The sequence below is a fragment of the Lonchura striata genome, chromosome Z, assembly GCF_050655825.1.
Source record: "Lonchura striata isolate lonStrDom1 chromosome Z, ASM5065582v1, whole genome shotgun sequence".
Taxonomy (NCBI): Eukaryota; Metazoa; Chordata; class Aves; order Passeriformes; family Estrildidae; genus Lonchura; species Lonchura striata.
The window spans coordinates 63,846,097-63,869,267 of record NC_140740.1 but is presented as its reverse complement, the minus strand read 5'-3'; the positions used below and the strand labels follow the sequence as shown (position 1 = coordinate 63,869,267).

General features: G+C 40.9%; 1 protein-coding gene across 3 annotated transcripts in view; it reads right to left on the bottom strand.

Moving 5' to 3' along the window:
* RFK (riboflavin kinase) overlaps positions 1-23,171 on the bottom strand; it is a 26,269-nt gene extending 3,098 nt beyond the window's left edge. Inside the window, exons 1-3 of one of the 3 annotated variants that reach the window (XR_014951573.1) lie at positions 9,924-23,170; positions 3,408-4,403; positions 107-209 (exon numbers count right to left, since the gene is read on the bottom strand). Coding sequence is in view for 1 of the 3 variants with exons in the window: in XM_077790204.2 (XP_077646330.2) it covers positions 107-209; positions 1,563-1,714; positions 3,408-3,489 (337 nt within the window). In the remaining 2 variants the exon portion in view is untranslated. Of the gene's footprint in view, positions 1-106; positions 210-1,562; positions 1,715-3,407 lie in introns of all 3 variants that reach the window. The other 2 variants (XM_077790204.2, XR_014951572.1) reach the window with 2 other exon arrangements.

Below are 23,171 nucleotides of genomic sequence, written 5' to 3'. Positions count from 1 at the left end.
TTAACCAATAAAATATCTCAGGATGCATGGAGGTACAGTGAAGACACAAAACTTCCATGAGTAAGGCAAAATATAAACTAGTCTGAGGGAGACTTCCAATACTGACCTAAGGAATCAAAGTTTTTTTCCGGTCGAATGTATCCAGTTATGACTATACTAAGAATTTCTCCATAAAAGTCTTCTTTGAAGCTGTGGATTATGTGTGTTTCCTAAAGGAAGAGAAATAAGTGGACAATTACTCTGAACTTACGAGTTTCTTTCCTGCTCTGTAAGCATGTAGGCCTAATATCCAGCATTCAAATTCTCAAGAGATAAAAAATAAAAGGGACATTTAGTATAGCATGTATAATCCAAAATTAAAAGGCCAGGGCTTTAGTTTGTAATAGGAAGTAGAATTGCATTCTGCATGGAATTTTAAAAAAGTACTTCCTTAAAGAGTAAAAACAAAGAGAAAAGGAATGGGGAAAAAAAAAAAAAAAACAAAACCAAAACAACAAAAAGTGCTCAAACCAAACAAAAAGACCCAACAAACCAATTTAAAAAAAAACAAAACCCACACCCCCAGACATCAGAAGAAGTGCTTCAAAACTTCTCAGAGTTAAGATTTCCATGCCAGGAAGTGTTAATGTTTCATCAACATGTGAATGCATTAAAATAACTCTGAAGATGTTGACAGAAATAGTTGCCTCAGGGAGAGCTTTTACAACCGTCTCCTAAGGGAACTGAATGATAAAATTGAAGAGCAAGTCCAGACTAAGACACGGACCTGACACTCAAAACTTTTTAATGCACATCTTGATCTCCAAAATAGGCCAACCCATATCAACAGAGCTAACACTTGGGAAGCTTTTAACTGATTGCTCAGAAAAGTTATATGCAAAAAAAATTTCAAGTATAGATTTTCCTAAGACAACCACTTAGAAGTAGAGATTCATATACAAATAAAAGAGAGCTTTGCAAGACTCAGGAAAAGTACCAGCACCTGACAGAAAAAAACCCCACAGCTATGACAGCTCAGGATTTTGATTTCTCCATCCTTACATCCTTATATGCCTTCAAATATTTATTTAGTAAATTAAGACACAGCATCCTATGTATCCATTTCCTTATTTAAGAGAACAAATAATTAAAAATTCATTACAAATTAAGCTGCACCAGCATCTCCTATCTGAAATTCAGATACACTGCAGAGAACAATAGATTATTAATACGTTCCAGCTTCTGCTAGGGTCTCATAACTAGTAAATTCAATGCATTTACCAAGTTTGTGCTTAATCTGCTATCAGCAAGTCAAGCAACCATCATTTCAAGTAATATTATATTTTAATTTTGGAAGTAGTTAAAAAGTGGTGGAATAGAAGAAAGAAAAACTTTATTCAACTTCCTCTGCATATTATCTGGTTACAGTGAGTATATTATTTTCAGATTAGAAATATTATATAGATAACAAATGTATTTCTAATGGTGCACAAACTTCTAGATACCATTCATCAAATTCCGAGTATCTCATTAGAATTCATCTTTTATTAGAATAATAATCCCACAAAAAGCAAGATTCTTACCACTGATTTCTTAATATTCTTATAGAAGGGATTCCATCCTATGCTCAAAACCATTTTATGCACATCTCCATTTCCAACACAGGCCCATCCATAGTATATACCAGTAGGGATATCAGATGGAAAGCTTTCAACCACTTGCTCAGAAAAGTTAGCTGTAAAAATTTTATAAAGTGTGAGTGACTTTGTGTAAGTCAAATATACAACATGATCTTCAAATACTTAAAAGCCAAACAATATGCCTACATATTATTCACAAATATAACACTGGTGATGATAAGAATAATGAAGCATACCACCAGCAAAGTATAAAACAGCTTCATAAAATTCAGTTATTGTGGCAATACCAGAGTTATTACATCTCATACATACACATACACACACACTATATTGTACAGTTTTCTTTCTCTTCTGCACTAATAATTAATAAATATGTCACACAGACAGCCAGAACACATCTCATTCTTAGGACAATTACCACAGATTTACAATGAGGAAAAATGAGAGGGGGAAAAGTCAACTTTCTTCTGCACTATAAAGTGGCACCTCAGAACTATTTATTAGTAAAATATTTATTGATAAAATAAACTGTGTAGAAGCAAATGTAATAATCTGTCAAGTTTTGCACAAGTTCCCTTTCAGATGCTTCTGTGGATTTGCGATTTCCTTTGAAAACTACGTATTTACAGTAAAATAAAATTTCCTTTTGACTGAATTGAATCTTCTCACAAAATGACTATCCTACCTCTATAAGCTAAATAGATCTCTGCATACAAGATACAAAAATGCTTTGAAAGAATAGCTGGTTACCAAATTTTTATCAAAGCTCACAGATAGTTGCAGCTTCCTTTCCCTGTTCCCTAATACCAACACATCATTTATAAACAACCAAGAGAAAAGCATTAAAAGTTCCCAGAAACAGATGTCAGAAATCCTGCACTACAAGAGTAGTTTTATAGTTCCATGTCTTCTAGATGTAGCACAATATGACTACTAACTTCAGAGTCTGCTTAAGAACAGCCAAATTCTCTTGCAGTCTTCATCTGCCTGAATTTAGACAACTGAAACAGAGATGGGCAATAGAAAAATACATTCTCAGTAGGCCAAGCCCACCTGCTCTGATTCAAACTCTGCTTTTCTCCCATTAAACTTTCCTCCTTGCAGCGATTCCAAATGTCTACTCCCTTTCCTATTCCTACCGGAGCCTTATGCGCAAGGTTATTTTCCCAGGCTGCCACACCACTGCATGGAGAATGTGACACTTATCTACATCGTGATGATCACTAGATGAGAACAGGAACAAACAGGAAAACGCTAGTAGGAAACAAGGCAGGGCCGCTCTCGGAAGCCGCAAGGCATGACAAAAGCAGCCGTGCGGAGCAGCGGGGCGGCCGCCGAGGTCAGGCGAGCTCAGTCCCGGCCGGCAGCAGCGGGGCCGGCAGCAGCGGGGCCGCCCGGCTGCGGGACCCGGCCGGCAGCAGCGGGGCCGGCAGCAGCGGGGCCGGCAGCAGCGGGGCCGGCAGCAGCGGGGCCGGCAGCAGCGGGGCCGGCAGCAGCGGGGCCGGCAGCAGCGGGGCCGGCAGCAGCGGGGCCGGCAGCAGCGGGGCCGGCAGCAGCGGGGCCGGCAGCAGCGGGGCCGGCAGCAGCGGGGCCGGCAGCAGCGGGGCCGGCAGGAGCGGGGCCGGCAGCAGCGGGCCCGCCCGGCTGCGGGACTCGGCCGGCAGCAGCGGGGCCGCCCGGCTGCGGGACCCGGCCGGCAGGAGCCGGCGGCAGCGCTCCCGGGAGCCGGCGCGGCCGTGGGGCCCGGCCCCGCCCGTGTCCTTCCGTGTGCCCTCCGCGCCCGCTCACCGGTGGGGATGCCCAGCTCCTTGGAGCCCCGGCCGTAGCCCTTCACCACCTCCCCGCGGCAGAAGTACGGCAGGTGCCTCATGGCCCTGCGCTCAGCCGCCGGCGCCCCGGGCCCGCCGCGCCGCTCAGCGCCTCCCGCTCGGGGCGCTACCGCCGACAGCGGAGGGCCCGCTCAGCCTCCGGCCCGCCTCCGCAGCGGACGTGCCCGCGCCGCATGCCCAGTGCGCCCTCCCCCGCCGGGGGACGGCCAGGGCGGCCGGGCTGGGCGGCGATCCGGGCCAGGGCGGGCCGGGCTGGGCGGAGATCCGGGCCAAGGCGGGGCGGGCTGGGCGGCGATCCGGGACAAGGCGGGCCGGGCTGGGCGGAGATCCGGGCCAAGGCGGGGCGGGCTGGGCGGCGATCCGGGCCAAGGCGGGGCGGGCTGGGCGGAGATCCGGGCCAAGGCGGGGCGGGCTGGGCGGAGATCCGGGCCAGGGCGGGCCGGGCTGGGCGGAGATCCGGGCCAGGGCGGGCCGGGCTGGGCGGAGATCCGGGCCAAGGCGGGCCGGGCTGGGCGGAGATCCGGGACAAGGCGGGGCGGGCTGCGCGGCCATCCCGGCCGCGGCGGGGCGGGCGGTGCCGGCGGCGGGCGGTGCCGGCTGCTGTCACTCGCCACCGCCGTGCCCTTTGCTCCTGCTCGCGGCTCTCGTCGCACTCGGCTCTCCGAGGGCAGCTGAGTCTGGCCCGTCCTGCAGCTTCTTTGATGGAAGCTGCAGTGAAAGCTGCAGTGATAGCTGCGACTGCTGTGCTCCAGCTGCCGCATCCTGGCGCTCTTACCTGAAAGGCTGCGCCTCGACCCCGCGGCCACGCATGGAGATAGGAATTGTTGCTCCCTTGGTAGCCTTAGATTTGCCTTTTCGGTCAGAAAAGGCCAAATGCTTCAGTGCACAGCAGACATTCAGGAAAGCCACGAGAACAGCTCTCTTTTGACATGCTCCAGCGAACTGCAGTTCCTTGCTTGAAACAAAAACAATAATCCAAACAACTAAACCTCAACAGCAAACTAAACTAAAACCTCAACAGCAAACTAAACTAAAACCAAACCAAAAACCCAAACCATTTTACTCAACCTCTGTTTTCACCAACGTGCTCACGTCTCCCCTTCTGCCTTTACCACTGCAAGTGCAGGGTCTCCTTTGAAAAAAGCACCAAGACAGCAGTGCTCATTCTGTGTTCACTCAAAGGAAAATGAAGGGTGACAGGAGCATTTATCTTCCTTCACTTCCTGTCTCCAGTTGATCTTCATGTTGTTAAAGCTTATTAATGTATTTAGATGATTAGCACTCTTTTCTATTAGCTTGCCTGATTCAGCTTAAATAAATTTAAGATGGCACGAGTTCAAAATAGCATTCTGTGAAAGAGTACATAATCTTGGTAAATTACAGAACAGCCAGCCCACCAGCAGACAGTCCCTTTGTATCAGTGATACTATAGGCCATTTGAGTTCTGGGGTCTCATTCAGCACTGCTGTGCTGCACATAAGCATAAGTGTTTAAACACATAACTGTTATCCAGAAACACCATCCAGAAAATCCCTGAAGTGAGCTGGCACTTTCTTTTTTTTTTTTTTCCTCCCTTCTAGAACAGTTTCTAATTTCAAAAGTTTGATATGAGCCATAAAAATATTTCAGGACTTACCTCTAATTTGGTTTGCTATTTTTCTTAATGAGGAAAAGCAGTGTAAACATCTGTGGCTTCTGCTTGTATTTAATTGTATTCCAACTTTTTTAAATGGTGATTTTTTTTTTTTTTGGAGAAATGGAATAATATTATTTCTTTGTAGAAATCATATTATAAAGCACTGACTATTCATGGAAGCTGTGGACACAAACTTTTTATATAAGAAAGCAAAAAATTTCTAAGTGATTTTGCTTCAAACTTATCCCCTTCTTTCCTTCTCATGATTCCCTGCCATCTTTTTCATGATAACATTTAAATTCATTACTTCTGCTTGAGAAGCTTTGGCTGTCTTAGGGAATGACCATATGTGTAGCTGGAACTTGCAACAGAAAGGTGGTGGTATATATGTAAGAAAAATTGGAAAGTATCCTAAGTATGCTGCTAGCAAGTTAATTCTGTTCTGCAGTCTCTGATTGTGTAGAGAACAATGTTACAAAGGATGTTTAAAGGTTTTGTAATGGAAGTATCTTGAATATGAAGTCTTAAATCTTGAAGTCCTTGCCTAGTTGCTTAACTAATGACAGACAATTAACAGTTGACAGCCTCACAGCCATTAGCACTGCTAGTTTATTTTAACTGAAAAGCAAAAAATGGAAACCCCTTTATTTTCTGGAATGAGTTTCCTCACGATAATTGTATTCAAGGACATACATATTTGTGTTCGTCTCCACGCCTTTTTTTTTTTTTTTTTTTAACGAATCCCTCTTTTCAGAACTGATGTTGCTGTTGTTGTGATATCCACACGATGGCACGCAGTGACTTCTTTTTGAGCGTCTGTAGGCTTGGGCAAAAGGTTTATAATCTCAGTAATTGAGACCTTGAGAATTACTAAATCAAGGAAGTATTTGTTTAAGAATTATGTGGTTAAGTAATTTCACAGAAGTCTTGCTGACAACTTCTATCTCATTATTTCAAGAAGTTGTAACACTAATTTTTATCAGCAATCATGATGGGCTGCCATGATCCAGCTAAAATATTAGCCATCCTTCTTACTATGTCCTCATTTTTCTTTTGTTATTAAGTATAGTAGTTCATATTGGAGAGGGGGGTAGATCTTAAGTAGAATTTAATTACTTCTACTGACATTTATAGTAGTTAACTACTAAAATGTAGTAGAGTTAGTAGACATGTTTCTTCCAAAAACATAATCAAATTTTAGTTAGGAACATATCTTCTACCATTGTCAGTCAAAAGAAGAACTATTTGAGAGTTCCTATCTCCAGTGAGAAAACTCAGGTGTTATTTCTGGCAGCTAGGGAAGAACTTCTGTTCCCTACTTATGCTACTTTAGCTATAGTTATTGTCAGTGAAAAATATTTTTCTTTTTTCTAGAGCCACAGAAACCAGAATAAAGAAAAGAGAGCACATGTTATGTCACCTGTGTAAGGCCCATGTCAGGTTATCTAACTGAACATAAGCTTTGAGGACTCATCATACCAACATTTAATGCAGAGTAAAACATACTCTGTTAATCTTGTTTTGCAGTAAAGCACAAGATTTGTATCACATCACAAGCCTGTGCCAGAGCTCCTGTCTCTTACTACTGTGCTGCAAAAGCCTGCATTCCTATGCAAGACTTAAGGTGAGAACAAGAATATCCTGTTTCCTTCATGTGGTGTGGAAAAATAGCAGAACCATATCTGCTGGATACTGGAATATTTTAGGGCTGTCCCAGCTAAACTGGAAATTCTGATTACACCAGGCTCAGTGAAATATTCAAGAGCTGACTCAGAAAAGAGTAACATGTAGTAAAAGTAGCAGCATTTTAGCCAGTTCCTTGGAAGTTTCCATTCCCAGCATGACAAAACACTCATTGATTCAGGAGTTCAATTCAAGGACGCTCTGGCACTCCTTACTTTTAGTATGCTGAAACCAGGTGATGAAATCAGAGATATGTACAAAACACTCTTGCTAGAATGTCTAACAAATACCTGCTTTGAAAGTACTTTTTCTGTATTTTATTCTGGAATAGAAAACCACAAAAGTTATTATTTTACTTTTTTTAAAAAATATCTTTATTTTTAGTAGTTTGAAGTTTTGTTCTAGTTGAATAGACCACTTTCTTCTAGGAAAAATACCTGCACAGTAGAATGATGGTACCGAGACTGTTAGATTACAGTGAAGCAACAGGTACTATGAATGTCTGTTTAATAAGGCATAGCTGATACTATCTGCTAAACATCTGATAAGTACATAAAATTCTAACAACTACCATTTGTATGTTAGTGAACTGTGTGCAAAAGATAAAACTGGTGCTTTTCAGATATTGCAGAAATATTACATAAAAGTGGAGAACGATGCTTTTTGAAAGTTCATTTCAATTCTCAAGAAGTCCTCCAGATTATGAATCCCTGTTTTTCTCTCTGGTGTCTTTTCTCCACACCAAATCCTCAGTTAGCTCCTTGAAAAATACAAAGCATTGTTTTCAGCTATCTTCCCATTATCTCTGCACAGTATTGTATTCTGCCATGTGGACATGCTTCATGTTTAGTGCTCAAAAAAAGCCTTTAAATGTATTTTAAGTCCTTCCCTCTTTGTCCATTTCCCCAAAATGGTTTAATAAGTGCCTCAGATTAAATATCTGTAATTAACTGATTAGGTTGGATTATATGATGGCCATCTTAATGGCAGGTTTATTGTCACACATATTTTTTTGCAGCCACAGGTGAGTGACCCAGATCAAAATATTTGTGACCAGTCTATCCCTTATTATAAAAGCAACCTTCAGTTAATTGTTTGGCAAAATATTAAGGAGAATCTTACCTACAGAAACTTTGGCAGCACATAAAAAATATTACAAGGCAAGGCAGCTCACCACCTTGGAGATAATAAAATTAGATTCTTGTCCCAAATATCTTGCATTTCTCAACAATCAACACAAATTGTTATCAGAAGTCTTGCAATGGAATGCAGAAGAACAAGACTGGGGATCTAGGTGAGAGGTTAGGAGATGTTTATTGTATTGTCATGATGTTTGCAGATGAATAGATGTTAGGCAACTTGGAGGTCAGTGTCAAGCTACTTCTGCAGAAATGGTGTGCAAGAAACATAGGAAATGGCATGTAAGAAATGTGTTACAGGAAGTAACAGATAGATGAACTCTATTAAGAAAGTAATAAGCAATGGGACAGGCAATGAATTTTTCAGCTCATTAAATTTAAGAAATACCAGGAATAACTTAATTACAGATTTTGGTGAATCTGCATAATATCTGTTTCTCATTAGTTGTAAAGCAAACAAATATTAGATACCAAAGTATTTTCTAACCTAGAACTTAATACAACTTGGCACTTATTTTCTGCTTTTCATGGGGAAGAATAGAAGACAAAGGTGCTAAAGATTTACAGAAAAAGGCAATCACTCAGAGGGAAAAGCCTGTTAGAAGGGCTTAAGCTCAAATGGGAATGAGTATGGAGATAAAAGGAGCAGATATTTGATGTTCATTAAGCTTCTTAAGTTTGGGAACACTTTACAAAAGAAAATAAATCAGTTTGTCAAAACTGTTGGTCTTTACTGCAGGAATTGGTTTCACAAAAACATAAAGAACAAAAAGATTGAACCAGTGACCACTGAATTAATTCATGGAAATACCTTGAAGAACAATAGCCTCTCAAAACCACAGGAGATGTATTGTCCCAGTGGTAGAATTCCTTTTTTTATGTCCAGGAATACTCTGCTTAGGCACTGACCTCTATTCTCTTTACAGAAGAGATTTTGTTAGTTTTCAGCCTATGAAGGATAAAAGCTTTTCACCTATGCAGCAACATCAGAAAGAGCAGAAAATGAAAATTGTTATGGTGACTGACATTGCAGAGGGGATGTAATGAAGGAAGTAGCTACAATGTTTTTCCTTGCATTCTATTGATAATTTTCAAGATAATTTGCTTCTTTCTTTCTCTGGGCTTGCTGTTCCAGCCTTTATCACAGAGTAAGCAACAGGTGAGCAAACAAGATTCTGATGAATATTTCTCATTGCTAAAAGGAACCTGTAGTTTGTAATGCTTCTGCTTCCACCAATATGTGATGCATGTTCAAGGCACACCTGCATTTGTGACAACACTGCAATCTGTATAAGGCAACAGCTTTTTCAATTGCATTCTTCTTAATATTGCCTATTGAAGAAATAGACCTAATCATCACTTGTGTCTGCCACTGCAAAGAAATCCTTCTCTCTTCAAATATGCCTTTTGAGCACAAACTCATGTTTTCTTAATACAGGAAGTATTTGCACAACGGCAACAGAAAAGTGTTAGCCGTAATTTTCACGATTTTTGGGCTCCATCCCATTTGCCATGCACACAGTCCCAGTAGTCCTGAAAGCAGCCTGTGCCAAACACAACGGTGCTGAGCACAGAAGAGTTTGGTGGCATAACTCTCCCAAAAATTCAGTATGGGCAGAGTGCCATCACTTGTCCTTGCTAGTAAGCCTAGCTGGGTGCTGCCCTACTCATTTTCCTAATCACACCAAATCTATGAATATAAAAGGCATGTACAAAGAAGAATCCCAGAAGTAATACAAGGCTTGTTTGAATAAAACAGCTGGTACAGTTGTTGCTAAATATGGTGGAAATATAATGCTGTATGCTGCTTCTTCAATTTTCCCAGTTCAACTGCATCCAAATGCAATGAAAACAACTTATTTTTCTCATTGGGAGTTACAATTAAAATCATTCTTTTCCCCCACCACCCCTCAAAAAAAAAAAAAAATCACCAACAAAAAGCTTCCCATGTAAACCAAATGAAACCGGACAAAACCCCAAAGCTCAATTGTTTTTAGACATCCCCTATTCCACTTACTTTCTCAAGGGTGTCCTGAGCTGTAGAGGTTCAAAACAAGTTATCTAAATCAGTACTAGCTTCATGTGGAGATGTTCTAACCAGTTTTTCCACATAATTAATATCCCTACCTCCTGCACTTGGATCACTTATTTTGCCCTACACTGTTTACCTTGGCAAAGAAATAGCAGTGGGAACCCATAATTTATGCTACAAAACAGGTTGAGCAGAAAATTCAGTAGAGCCTGCTTTACATAACAGATGTAATTACCCTCAAAACTAAGTTTTTCATAGCCATCATCAGTGTAGTATCAGACTCATTTAATAAAAATATTAATATAATCCTTCATTGCCTAAAAAATAAACCAGAGATTCATGAATGCTGTACACCCTGTACTTGCACATGTACTTGGCAACCAGAATGTACTAACTAGCATGGAACAGACATTTTGAGATATTGCAAAACATTTACTAGTGAGTGAGAGAGTGCACCATATCCTGGGGTGATTTGAATTATCTTCTACTTCCTTCCTTGACAGCAGAGAAGAAATAGTATTTTCTCACATCAGACAAGTTACTCCAACTATCATTAACTGTCTCTGTAGATAAGTAAGGAAGTGGCACAAAAGTACTCAAAATGTTTTATCTGATGCAAGAACATAAAAAAAAAAAAATAAAAAAACCAACAAAAAACCAGCTGTGCAAACTAACACCATCTTCTTTTAAGGTGAAATCAAGCTATGGAAAATAATCTGTATAAACATCTGTTTTGATCCAGCCATTTTTTTTTAATGCAATATTTAATAAATATTTACAGCCCATAGTAGGCCTATAAACTAGAATATAATTTTCTGAATCCATCACTTTGTGAAAGAATTTAGATTCATAAAATGGTTTGAGTTGAAAGGGACCTTAAAAATCCTCCAGTTCTAACCTCCAGCATGGGAGGTGACACCTTCCATTCAGAACCCCATCCAGCCTGGCATTAAATACTTACAGGGATGGAGTATTCACAGCTTCTCTGGGCAACCTGTTTCAGCACCTCAGCAGCCTTACAGTAAATAATTATTTCCTTATATCTATCAACGGTTTAAAGCCATTACTCCCCATCCTATCACAAAATATTTCTGTTAAGTCACTCTCACCCTTTTATATAAGCCTGTTTTAGAAATTGAAAGGCTGTTCTCCAGCCTGATCAACACCACCTCTCTCAGCCTGTCATTCACAGGAGGTGCTGCAGCCCTTTGATCATCTAAGTGGTCCAATGTTGAATTTAAAAACAAAGAAACAAGCAAATTTTGTAAAGCATGGCTGCTATGAACATTTCCCCAGGGAGCCTGCTCCAGTGCCCAGCCACTCTCTGGGTGAATAAACTTTTCCTGCTATCTAACCTAAATCTCCCCGACACACCTTCAGGCCATTCATTTGGGTCCACAGAGAAGAGATCAGTGCCTGCCCCTCTTCCCTTCAGGAAGAAGTTGTAGCCTGCAATGAGGTGTATCCTCAAGTCTCCTCCAGGCTGAACAGACCAAGTGACCTCACCTGCTCCTCATACAGCTTCCCCTCAAGGCCCTTCACCATATTTATAGTCCTCCTTTAGACACTCTCTATCAGTTTAATGTCTTTCTCATATCATGACACTCCAAACCAGCCCCCAGCACTCGAGGTGAGGCTGCCCCAGCTCAGAGCAGAGCAGTTCAATCCCCTCCCTTGCCTGGCTGGTGAAGCTGTGCCTGATGCCCCCCAGGACAGGGTTGGCCCTCCTGGCTGCCAGGGCACTGCTGACCCATGTTCAGCTTGCCAGGACCCCCAGGTTTGTTTCCATGACCCTGCTTACAGCATCTCATTCCCAGTCTGCCCATACATCCAGGGTTGCCCCATTCCAGATGAAGGGTCTGGTACTTTCCCCTGTTGAACTTCATGTGGCTGGTGATTGCCCAGACCCCTGATTTGTTGAGCTCTTTCTGCAGGGTCTCCTTGCTTTTGGGGGAGTCAACACCTCCTACCAGTTTTGTATCATCTGGGAACTTGATCAGTATCCCTTCCAATCCTACATCCAAGTAATTTATTAAGATGCTGAAGAGCAGTGGGCCAAGCATGACTCCCTGTGGAACCCCTCCAGTGACAGGTTCCCAGTCTGATGCCACCCTACTCACTGTAACCCTTTGTGCCTGACCTATGAGCCAGTTGCTCACACATCCCCTGATGTGTTTATTCAGTAGTGGGTTGCACATTTTGCCCAGAAGGATCCTCTAGGAGAAAGCATTGAATACTTTACTGAAATCCAAAAAGACTGCATCAACTGACATAAGGATACTTAAAGATCAAGCTAATTCTGATTTCAGATAACTAATCAGTAGATTTTTTTAAAAATCAATTGAACAATAATGGTGCAAGTAAAATAAATTACATGAGCGCCTCCCTTTATACTTCACTTTTTCACTTTTCACTTTTTTTCTTTATAATGAAAACCACATCAGTTTTGCTCCTGTGGGCCATTTGTCCATGTACATGTTTCCCAGGAACATGGATTTTCCTGTTTCAAACTGGTAAGAAAAACTTCAGTGATTTTTATTCATAAATTCCAAAGTTGAGGTAATTATTTCCTGTGCATTATTTGGTAGTATATATAGTGATTTTTATTCAATTAACTTTTGATGCTGAACTAATTTTTAAAGAATCATGACTGATACAGAAAAGATCCTATAACATGTACTTGCTTTATTACCAAATCCTTAGTATGTTCAGCATGAACCATCTACTACTTCACTTTATGACTCTTCACAATTAGAATGAGCAAGGCAATATTTTGCTGTGGGGGAAATGAGGATTTTTAAAAATCTTTTTCTCTTCAAACATAGCTCTTTCCATGTGTGTATACAAAAGGAGAAATAGGATGAATGATACATGCTTGTGTCTTTATTTTTGTGAGAGCACCAGATCAATTTCCCAGAACAGTCTATCAATACACTACTTCATAAAGAAAGTTGCAGCAGTAGCCAAAGGAACAAAACTGTCAACACTGGACCTTGCTCTGATTTTTAAATTAATATTACTATATCGTGTGTTCAGACCATAAGTTGTCTTGATCATATCTTGAAATATTACTCAGGAAGTGGCTGCAAGAAGCAAAAGTTGCAAAATATTTGAACACTATTGTCAACAACTGCAGCAATGCAGAACACTTAATCAGTAAACCTAAAATCACTTCCCTGAAGAAATAATTCCCCTCTCTATTTAATTCAGAAATTACAAATACAAGAAGATCCATACATTAAGTCCTCTTTTGCCTTGGTTTGCACTAGAAACACCTTTTTGCTATTTTTTCAAAAGTTTCATTCTTTTTAGCATTTAAGAAAACTGAGCTGCTATTGAGGACTAAGTACAGTGTTGATAACAAGCAATTAAACCCTTTCTTTCTGGCAAGGTTCTGACCTGTAACTCATCCATGAGAGATAAATACTACTTTTTTTGGTTGTTGTTTCCCTTTTCAAAGTATTTACTTCTACCACAAAACACCACCACTTAGGTTTATCAGAGCACTTCATGATAATATAAGGCTTAGAAATAGGACCAATAGAAAAAAACCTGACAGGATCCATCAGGAATTTTGTCCTTCAGGAAGGTTTACTGAAGCTGCCAGAAAAAAACCCCAAAATGCAAAAAGAGTGCTTTTTCTTCACACTGGCTTGCATGGTGCTGTGTTTTTGATTTGTGCTGGAGACATGAACCATCTACTACTTCACTTTATGACTCTTCACAATTAGAATGAGCAAGGCAATATTTTGCTGTGGGGGAAATGAGGATTTTTTAAAATCTTTTTCTCTTCAAGGGTTTCCAAGGGTGTTTTCATGAGCAGCACTTACACAGTGTCAAGGTCTTTTCTGCTTCTCACCCCACCAGTGATTCGGTTGGGCAGGCACAAAGAGTTGAAAGGGGACACATCTGAGCTAAGTCCAACTGACCCAAGGGATATCACAGTTCATATGACATCATGCTAAACATATAAACCTAAGAGAAAAAGAATAAAGGGGGCAATGCTTGGAATGATGGCATTTGATTTTCTTAAGTCACTCTTATGAGAGATGGGGCCCTGCTTTCCTGGGAATGGCTGAACATCTGCCTGCCCATGGGAAAAGGGGAACAAATTCTTAGTTTTGCTTTGCTTGTCTGCACAGTTTTTGCATTAGCTGTTAAACTGTCCTTATCTCAACCCATATGTTTTCTAACTTTTACCCTTCTGATCCTCTCCTCCATCATACTGTAAGGAAGTAAGTGAGCAGTTAGATGGCGTGTGGTTCCCAGCTGGAGTTAAACTACAACACCAAGAAACTTGTTTTGTCCTGGATATTGAAATTACTTTACTAATTGATTAATAATAATAAATGAAACTACATGTTCATCAAATTCTACTAGGGAAAGGTACTAAGTATTCTTGACTTAGAACGTATGAAACTGTTAAAAGGTATCATGTATGAAGAAGAAATTTAAGAAATTCTTACAAGAGACCTCAATTTTATAGGCAGTATTAAGATCTTAGGGAAGTTCTTGTTCAGGATCTGTCTGTGACAGACATGAGACAAGCAAACTTAAAAGAAATATTTACATAAGATACAGATTTAAACTTAAGAAAACAAAAAATAAAAGGAGTGGTGAAATGCAGAACATAAACTGACCAGTCTGTAATTAGGACCCCACATGTACCCTCCAGGGCAGAACAATAACCAAACCACTAACTCCTGGGAACATAAAGAAACAAGGCAGATTTGGAAATTGCAGTCTAGAAATTCAACAGGACAAGTTTGGAAAGGGCTCTGTGAAAGTTTGTATAAAGGTACAATAAAATACACATCCCAGCAATATCCACTCTTTGGATAAAATTTCTCCATTTCCAAGGACTTACACCATCTTCACAAGCCTGTGGACAAAAATGAAATTCCTAATAAAAATGAAACTACACTCTTATGCAGCAGTACACCACTCTAGGAACTACTCAACAAGAAGCTCCATCTAGTTGTATGAATAAACTCCCTGTAATTTATGGTAACATTCAGTTTATATGATTATGTGATGAGCTTACAGTAAAGTCCAAAAAGGAAATAACTGAATCACAAGGCAGGGGACAATTCTTATTATAGATTCAAGTTACTAAATATACAAGTGAAAGGCAGTCTTGTGTTGTGGGAATTATGCAGCTGCCACCTAGTCTATGTTAGGAATTTTGCAGATGCCACCTCAACAGGGCTCAGCCCTATCTTCCTGCCTGAAGGAGACAGGCCACCAATCTGCTGAGTAAATAACTTGTTTCTTTATCTGACATACAGAGGAGCTTGAGCTGTGTGGTCCAAGGAGGGACCCCCATTCCAGACCACACACCCTAGCTATACTTTGGTTGATGGGCTGACTTGTGTGAAGAATTACCATCTTCCCTTAGAAATGTTTCCTGGGTTCCTAGTTTCATTCTGATTGTATCTGCCACATTCATCTAGATTTGTGGTTGCATCATTAGCTTTATCAAAAGGTTTACTCTCAGAGAGTTCTTGCAGCCTAATGCCTCAAGTATTTTAGCTTCAAGTGCTATGCAAGGCTATTAATCCTAACAATTCTCAACACTTGGAAATACACATTTTATTATTTCCTTGGGGAATAGAAAACCTAATCCAGTGATGGAAAATATCAGATTATGAATTTTATTCACAGTTTACATAATAAAAAAGAATTCCCATGGTAGTACTGGAAAATACATGTGTTCAGATTTCATACTTCCATGCAGTTTCCCAGCAATCACATATACAGTACTTTATGAACATGTTATATGGAGTCTGACTGCCCAGAGGGACAGAGAAGGCCATTCTGCTTCCTGCACAAGTTTTAGTAAAAAAAAAAAATCCTTAAAATTGGAATATTGAAATTTTTTTGGCTGATGCCAGTAGAACAACCCTGCTATAAAAAAGGAACCCACAACAATAGATAATATACAGTGAAAGTCTAACTAAAAAACAAACAAACAAACAAACAAAAAACAAACAAAAAAAAACACCAAAAAAAACCCCCAGAAATAACAAAAATACTGCCCTTTTTACAGAATTTACATAAAATGTCATAAGGAAAGCCATACAAGGAAATTAGTAGATGGTGAAACCTTAATGCTAAAGACTGAACCAAGTAAAGGTAAGAGACTTATTCTGTACATACAAATAACATTTAAAGGAACTTTAGATTCATGGTCCTAAGCTAACATTTGTTTGGACATGCTCAAAAAACATGTTGATACAGAATTCTTTTTTTGTCCTGTCTACAAGTAGCAACTGACAACATAGCATGAAATGATATTAATGATAGATCTTATACCAACAGTGAAGCAGCTGTGCCCCTACAGCCCATGGATTTACTTGGTGGAGCAAATCTACCTGCTGTCCATGCAAAATCCCACACTAGAGCACATGGATGCCTGAAGGAGGCTGTGACCCCATGGAAAGAAGCCCACACTGGAGCAAGTTTGTTAGGAAGGCTTGGGACCCCACAATAGCCCATGATGAAGCAGTCTGTTCCTGAAGGACTGCACTCTGTGGAAGCGACTTGTGCTGGGGCAGTTTGTAAAGAACTGCAGATTGTGGAAGAATTCACAGTGGAGAAGTTTATGGAAGACTGGCTCTGATGGCAGGGACCCCACACTGGAGCAGGGGAAGACTGTGAGGGATCCTCCCCCTGAGGAGGAAGGAATGGCAGAAACAACACATGAACTGACTACAGCCTCCATTCCTTGTCTCCTCTCTCTCTTGCTGAGAGAAGATAGAGCAAATCAGGAGTGAAGCTGATAATGGGAAGAAGGTAAGAGGAAAGGTATTTTTTTGGATTTAGTTTTATTTCTCATTATCATGACATTACCCTGATTTGATCAGTAATAAACTTATTTCCTCAAGTTGGGTGTGTTTTACCTGAGACAGTAATTGCTGAGTGATGTCTCCCTGCCCTTCTTCTACCCACAAGCTTTTTGTTATATTTTTTTCTCTCCTCTGTCCAGCTAATGAAAGGGAGTGATGGAGCAGCTTTGGTGGGCACTAGCATCCAGCCAAGATCAACCCACCACACAGCTGTAACAACAGCTTTGATGCCTTGAGAGGCTGACCCTGGAACAGAGACTAGACAGAGTTAAAGGAATAAAGTAGGTATTTGTTAAAATGCCTTAAAGGATATACCTTGGGCAGTACAAGAGCCTGGCCAGGGCTACACCTGAAATGGACCTAGAATGGTCACAAAAATGCTCACCAGTCATGAGATTTCACACTTTTCATTGTCTAATAATAGCTTCAGGTTATGAAGTTCCATCCTCCTTTTTCCTCTCTTCAGTGCTCCATTTTTATACCTTTGGGGCCTTGAAGCTTGTAACAGTTGTCCTTGGTCTCAAGGCAGAAATGGATTGTTTTGTCTTCCTACCCTGTGAAGAGAACTTACTAACACTTAATATGAAGCTCAGAGCTACACACCTAGACAGCACAGAATCTGAAAAATTTGAAAGCTAAAACCCAAGGCATCAGCTTCAATAAAGCAAAGAAGGAGAAGCAAAACGTCTCTGGGAAAGCTGACTTTGAAACCATCAATAGACAATCAAAGAAAAGGCTTGAGCAGACCACTGTGGATACACGGTCTGCAGTCCTTTCAGAAGTCTGCAGCTGGACCACCTGTAAGCAATTGTGAGACCAAGTTCTGAAATCTGTGGAATGCTTCAAAAGTGTAGAGAACGAGTGAAACCAATTCAAGTATTAGTTCAAAATTCCTGACATATACATACACACAGATCTGCATATATGTATGTATTTGTTTATGGTTATATACATAATATCAGTATTTATTTATTATTACTTTCTAAGACAAATTATAATTTTCATAAATAAAATCTGAAATAGTTCAGAGGGTTGAAGTTTTTCTCATTTGTTAGTGTCTTAGGAGAACCTTGACTCCTTCTGGTTAAAATATTGTCTTTGCCAGGCTACACAGGCTGAGCTTTCACCACTCTCGCCAAACATTCAGCAGGAGGAGTTGTTCATTCCCCCAACAGACATTGTAGCACCCGGCTTGCTTCTCACCTTTTCAGTGAAATTAGCAAGTCATGTTTCTTAATTGGATCCGAGTAACAAAAAGTAATCTAAGTGGCTCAATTTGGTTTATTTGGAAAAGTTGGTGGAGTGAAGTGGGAGGCCTCTGCAAAAACAGTTCAGGGGATGCCTTGTATGGGACACAGCATGTTCCAGACAGTTCCAAGATGGACCTGCTACTGAACCTGTCAGTGACATTGGTGGCACCTCTGTGATAATGTATTTCAAAAAGTGTAACAACGCCTCTACAGCAGCTGTGAGAGAGAAGAGTGAGAAAAATATGGAAAAAACAGCCCAACGGACACCAATGCCAGCAATGAATGAGGGGGAGGAGTGTAGGGAGCGCTGTCTGCTCCAGGACGGTGTAGATGAATGGAGACGAGAGATCTCTGAAGGCTGCTCTTGGGGTATAAGGTTTATTAGGGATGGAGAAAGGTCCTGCCTCAAGCTGCCAGATGCAGCACGTGGTGAGGCTTGAGGGGATGGGGCAGGGGAGAGACAAGAGGGTGCTTTAGGAGAGGGGAAGTTCCAAGAGGAGGGGAAGTCTCAAGAGGCCGTGTGGCCCCTTGGAGCCCCCTTATCAGGGGGCTTCAAGGTGGGCTGGAACAAGGCTCGGACCAATGGGGTTACAGGCACTTGATGTTTTAGGGGAGGGTACAGGTGCAGGGTGAACCATACATTTTAGACGGTGATATGGAACAGTCCACTTGACCCCTGGACCCATCCATAGGCAAGGGCATTGTCCGGCTACAGAGAGGACTGTTCTCATCCTGGCTGTATTATTTATGAATAATTATATTTATCTATCCTCTCCAACAGAGGAGGTGCTTCAGATGCTAGAGCAGAGCTTCCTCTGCAGACCCTGGAGAAGAACACAGTGGAGCAGGTTGTCCCCCTGCACCCCATCGATGACCACAGTTGAACAGATAACCACATGCAGCCCATGGAAGATAAGGACAGCTGGGTGTGTGTTTTGAAGAAAGCTGTAGGCAGTAGAAAGCTCATTCAAGTGGAGGCTCCTGGCAGGAGCAGCTACCTGGGGCAGGAAGCCATCCTGGAACAGTCTATTCCTGAAGGACAGCAATCCATTGAAAGGACCCACACTACAGCAGCTTGTGAAGCACATGAAAGGGGAAAACAGTCCCAGGACAAAGGACTGGCAGAGAGGTGCAGTTAACAATGACAATAATTATTCTTCATGCCCATGCAGCACTCAGGAGGGAAGAAGGAGGAAGAGTCAGAAATGAAGGGGTAAGGTTGCACCTGAGTAGAAGCCAGAGTGACTAAGGGAAAGGTATTTTTAGTTTTGTCCTTCCCCCCCTCCCCCCCCCCCCCCTCCCGTCACCATTGCACTCTGTTTTTAATTGACAGTAAATTAATCATTCCCAAGTTGAGTCTGTTTTGACCAGGACGGTAACAGGTGAGTAACCTCCCTGGCTTTATTCCAATCCATGAGCATTTCCATCTTATTTCCTGTTCTGTGAAGGAAACAAAGTAAGAGAGCTGGGTAGGCATCTGGCAGCAAGCCAAACACACCACGGTGGTAGGACAAGGGGTCCCTATTTTACCCAATGTATGTTTTACAGTAATTTTGGGAACTCAGGGTTGCAATCCACTCTATATTATTTTTGTTTCTGTAATTAGTACCACCTGCCAGCCAGTGGCTTGGAAGAAATTTGTCCTAGCATGTCCTTGATCATGCAGTACTGACACAGTCCATTTATATTAAACTTATTTTAAACTTACCTGAAAAATGAGCCTCTCAAACAGTCCCAGAATTCTATGTAAGCACACAATAGGTAAAGTGAAATAGTATTTTCTGTATGTATTGCACATAGTCTGAGGAAGAAAACGTGACCTTCCATAATGAACTTTAGGCATGAGCCACTCTTGTCCCCACAAATTAATATTGACCCACATCAGTAGACATTTTGTTCCAAAGAGAAGAACACTCCAATGTGCTTTAGACATGCTTTTCTTTATTTTCAAAAGTGGGTTGAGCTGTCTTCCTTCTGTCAGACAGTATTTTGTGTTAAAATGGTTTTGGCAGCTGTAATCATCTTCTTCAGACCTTTTACTTCAGTGCATGATGTTTGCATTTTTGGCACACTCCACCCCCACCCCCAATTTATGTGGAGGTTCAGCCTTCGAGAGTTCATCTGCAAATTGAAGATTACTTTTTCTCCTACTCAGGTACAGAGCAAGCAGAATTGCAAGTCTAGGACAAGATCATTAAATCTCATAAACTTTACAACAAAGGTAAATGTTGCTAGGGATGTTTGTGGAGAAGATAATAAAAAATTCTGGATTGGAGCAACTCTTTCCTTAGAGAAGGCTAATGCAGTAAAATCACACTCATCACACTCTATGAAGAAACCTTCAAGCCCTAGCAGGAATGAAAACTGAGGTTCAGATCTCCTGTCTATTTGAGGATAGATATCATTGCATCTTTCTAATGTTAGGTCTGAATTATCAGAAGAAATATATTTTACATTTTATTTTATTATCTGAAGAAATATATATTACATGATGTTGCTGTTCGCAACATGACAGAAAAAGTTAGATAAGTAATTCATTAAAAAGATTAATAGGGAAGGTCTTATCGCAAAATGCTAGACTGCTGTCTGACATTTCAAAAAAAGGAAACTTTACTTCCTTAAAATTAGTAAAATTAAAAGAATTACCAGTAAGCATGACTAAAAAATTATCTACCACTTGAACTTTTTACATAGTATAAAAAAAAAAAAAATCTAAGGTATTTAGAAACATTTTGTATACTTTGTTTTCCAAGAAAAAGCCTAAAATCCTGAAGACAGCTGTCAAATTACAAATGAGATACTAGTATCAAATTAGAGAAAGTGTATCTGTGAGACAACTGTCCTCCTTATTTGAAATACATTTACTCCAGATTTTCCTGCACCATAACTATGTAAGTTTAGCCATGCACAGAAAACTATTTTTGAAACTTTCTGAAAGTTGTTTGCATGTACTTGCTCTCAGTGGGTTGTAAGTCTTACCTCATCAATCAAATATTCATGTACAAATTGATTTCATTCAAACCAATCAAAATTTACAGCAAATTCATCTATGGATTTTAGATTTCCCATATTTGCAACTTGCTTTTTGTTCACTTTTGTCTTTATTTTGCCTCTAAGCTCCAATTTTTTCTATTGCTTTGTCTGTCAGTAATTCCAAAATTATGAACAACGTAACTTTTTTCTTATGTTTCACAGTTGCCATACAGTCACATCTGTCACTTACCTGTCACATGACATGAAGTGCAGCTTGTGGACGCTGTCATCTTCATATTCCAGACTCAAGGTAAGATGAGTAAAAACTAGGCAGCTAGGCACAAACCCTAAAACCCACTTCATTCTTTTTTTTTTTTTTTTTCAGGAACAACTGACAAAATTATCCATGACAGAACCATAAGTGAAACACAGTCCTTGAAATTTCACAGATGCACTAAAAACATGATGCATCTCTGCCAGCATGTCCAGCCAAGGATCACAACCTCTGTAATTATGTCAGCATACAGAGAACTCCATTTTTTACTTGTGCCAAAGTTAGAGAATAACAGACTTCTTAAATTCAGTCCTCTACCTGAAATAATTACATGCAGTAATGACTTTAATGACTTTTTCTCTCCACAGGAAGTACTTATTAGACAGTACTTTGTTAGTGCAACAATATATATCAACTCTAGCTGGTGACTTTGCATCAGACATCTTTGCATCAGTAACTTTTTAAGTAATTAGGGCAGGGTGGATGGAAAACAGAGCAAACACCTGCCCCTAAAGCTTACCCAATTCATTCTCTTAAGAATACTGGTGTTCAGCTCTACTGCTTGTAATGCAATTGAAATATTGTGAGCTCTTGCAGGCAGTTTAGCAAGAGAACAAATACTTAAATTTACGTTATGATTTATTTTTCTTATTTACATGGAAGACAAACAAGACAGTCACTGTCTATAATAATAAATCTTTAGTAATTACAAAACATTACTCTTCATGGGAAAACTAGTAGGAAATTAGCCCACTCCCCCAGATTTCTGTCTCCTGCTGGAAACTTCTCTTACCAGCCTCTGCTGGGTTTACAGATAAAAGGCCTTTTGGGCATGGTGATCCATGAACAATCAGAAGTGAACAAGAAGTTCATGCCTATAAATAATAGACACACTAGAAAACCATCTTTCCCCCCACATCTGTCAGGAAAAGGGGAAAAAGGGAGAACTGCCAAGCTGGCATGCTACACACTAATTTTTTATCTAGTTTTACCTAGATAAAATTCTTTACCTTGTTACACACAAATTCTTTACCTAGTGCATATATATATATATATATATACACACACCCATTAAACATTATCTTAACAACACGATGATGAAAATTTGAGATGTTGCAATTCATTCCTAAAATAAGCTGTCTGATCCATGTGGATGGATCTGATGTATCGAGTCAATTCCCTCTTTTGTTGGCAATGTGTTCCAGTAAGAGCCTTGAAAGCTAACCTCATTTTCTTGTTAGCTTCCAGTCTCTTGATCAGTGCAGATGCGAGACCTCTCAATACAGTCTCATGACTGGGATGAGAAATGGCCAGGAGAGTTCATTACATGTGCCTCCAGATGCCAAATCAAGCTGCACGCTCGATAATGGTGAAGTGCAAGGATTTTTGAGGAATTCTGTAAGCACTGTTCAAGTTGCTGCAGGCTGCAGTATTTGGAGTTTTTTAAAAGCAGCACATGCTGTCTTTGAACTTTTTATTTCCTTGAAATTTAATTTTCTGTTTTCTTTCAAAGTACTTCGTTAAAATAATAAGGGGCTTGCCCCTGAGCTCCACCTTCATCTTTCACAGCTCTCCACACCCCGTGAACTAAGTTTATCGTCCGACAGATATTTGAAGTGACAAAGCGAACTAGAAATCAAAATCTCCCTCACGCTGTCCCTAGGCACATCTTACTCTTCACCACGCCCGCTCCCCTTCACGCCACCTTCCCTCACGGAGCTGTTCCAAGCCCCTCGCACAGCAGGCGAGAGCCGCCGGCCCCGCTGGCCCGGCGCGGCTGCCACAGCCCCGAGCCCGCCCCGCCCTTGCCGAGCCCCGGCGGTGCGCGGTCCTTCGGGGCCGGGCCCAGGCGGGGAGCCGGCCTGCGATCCCGGGGGAGCCGGCCCTG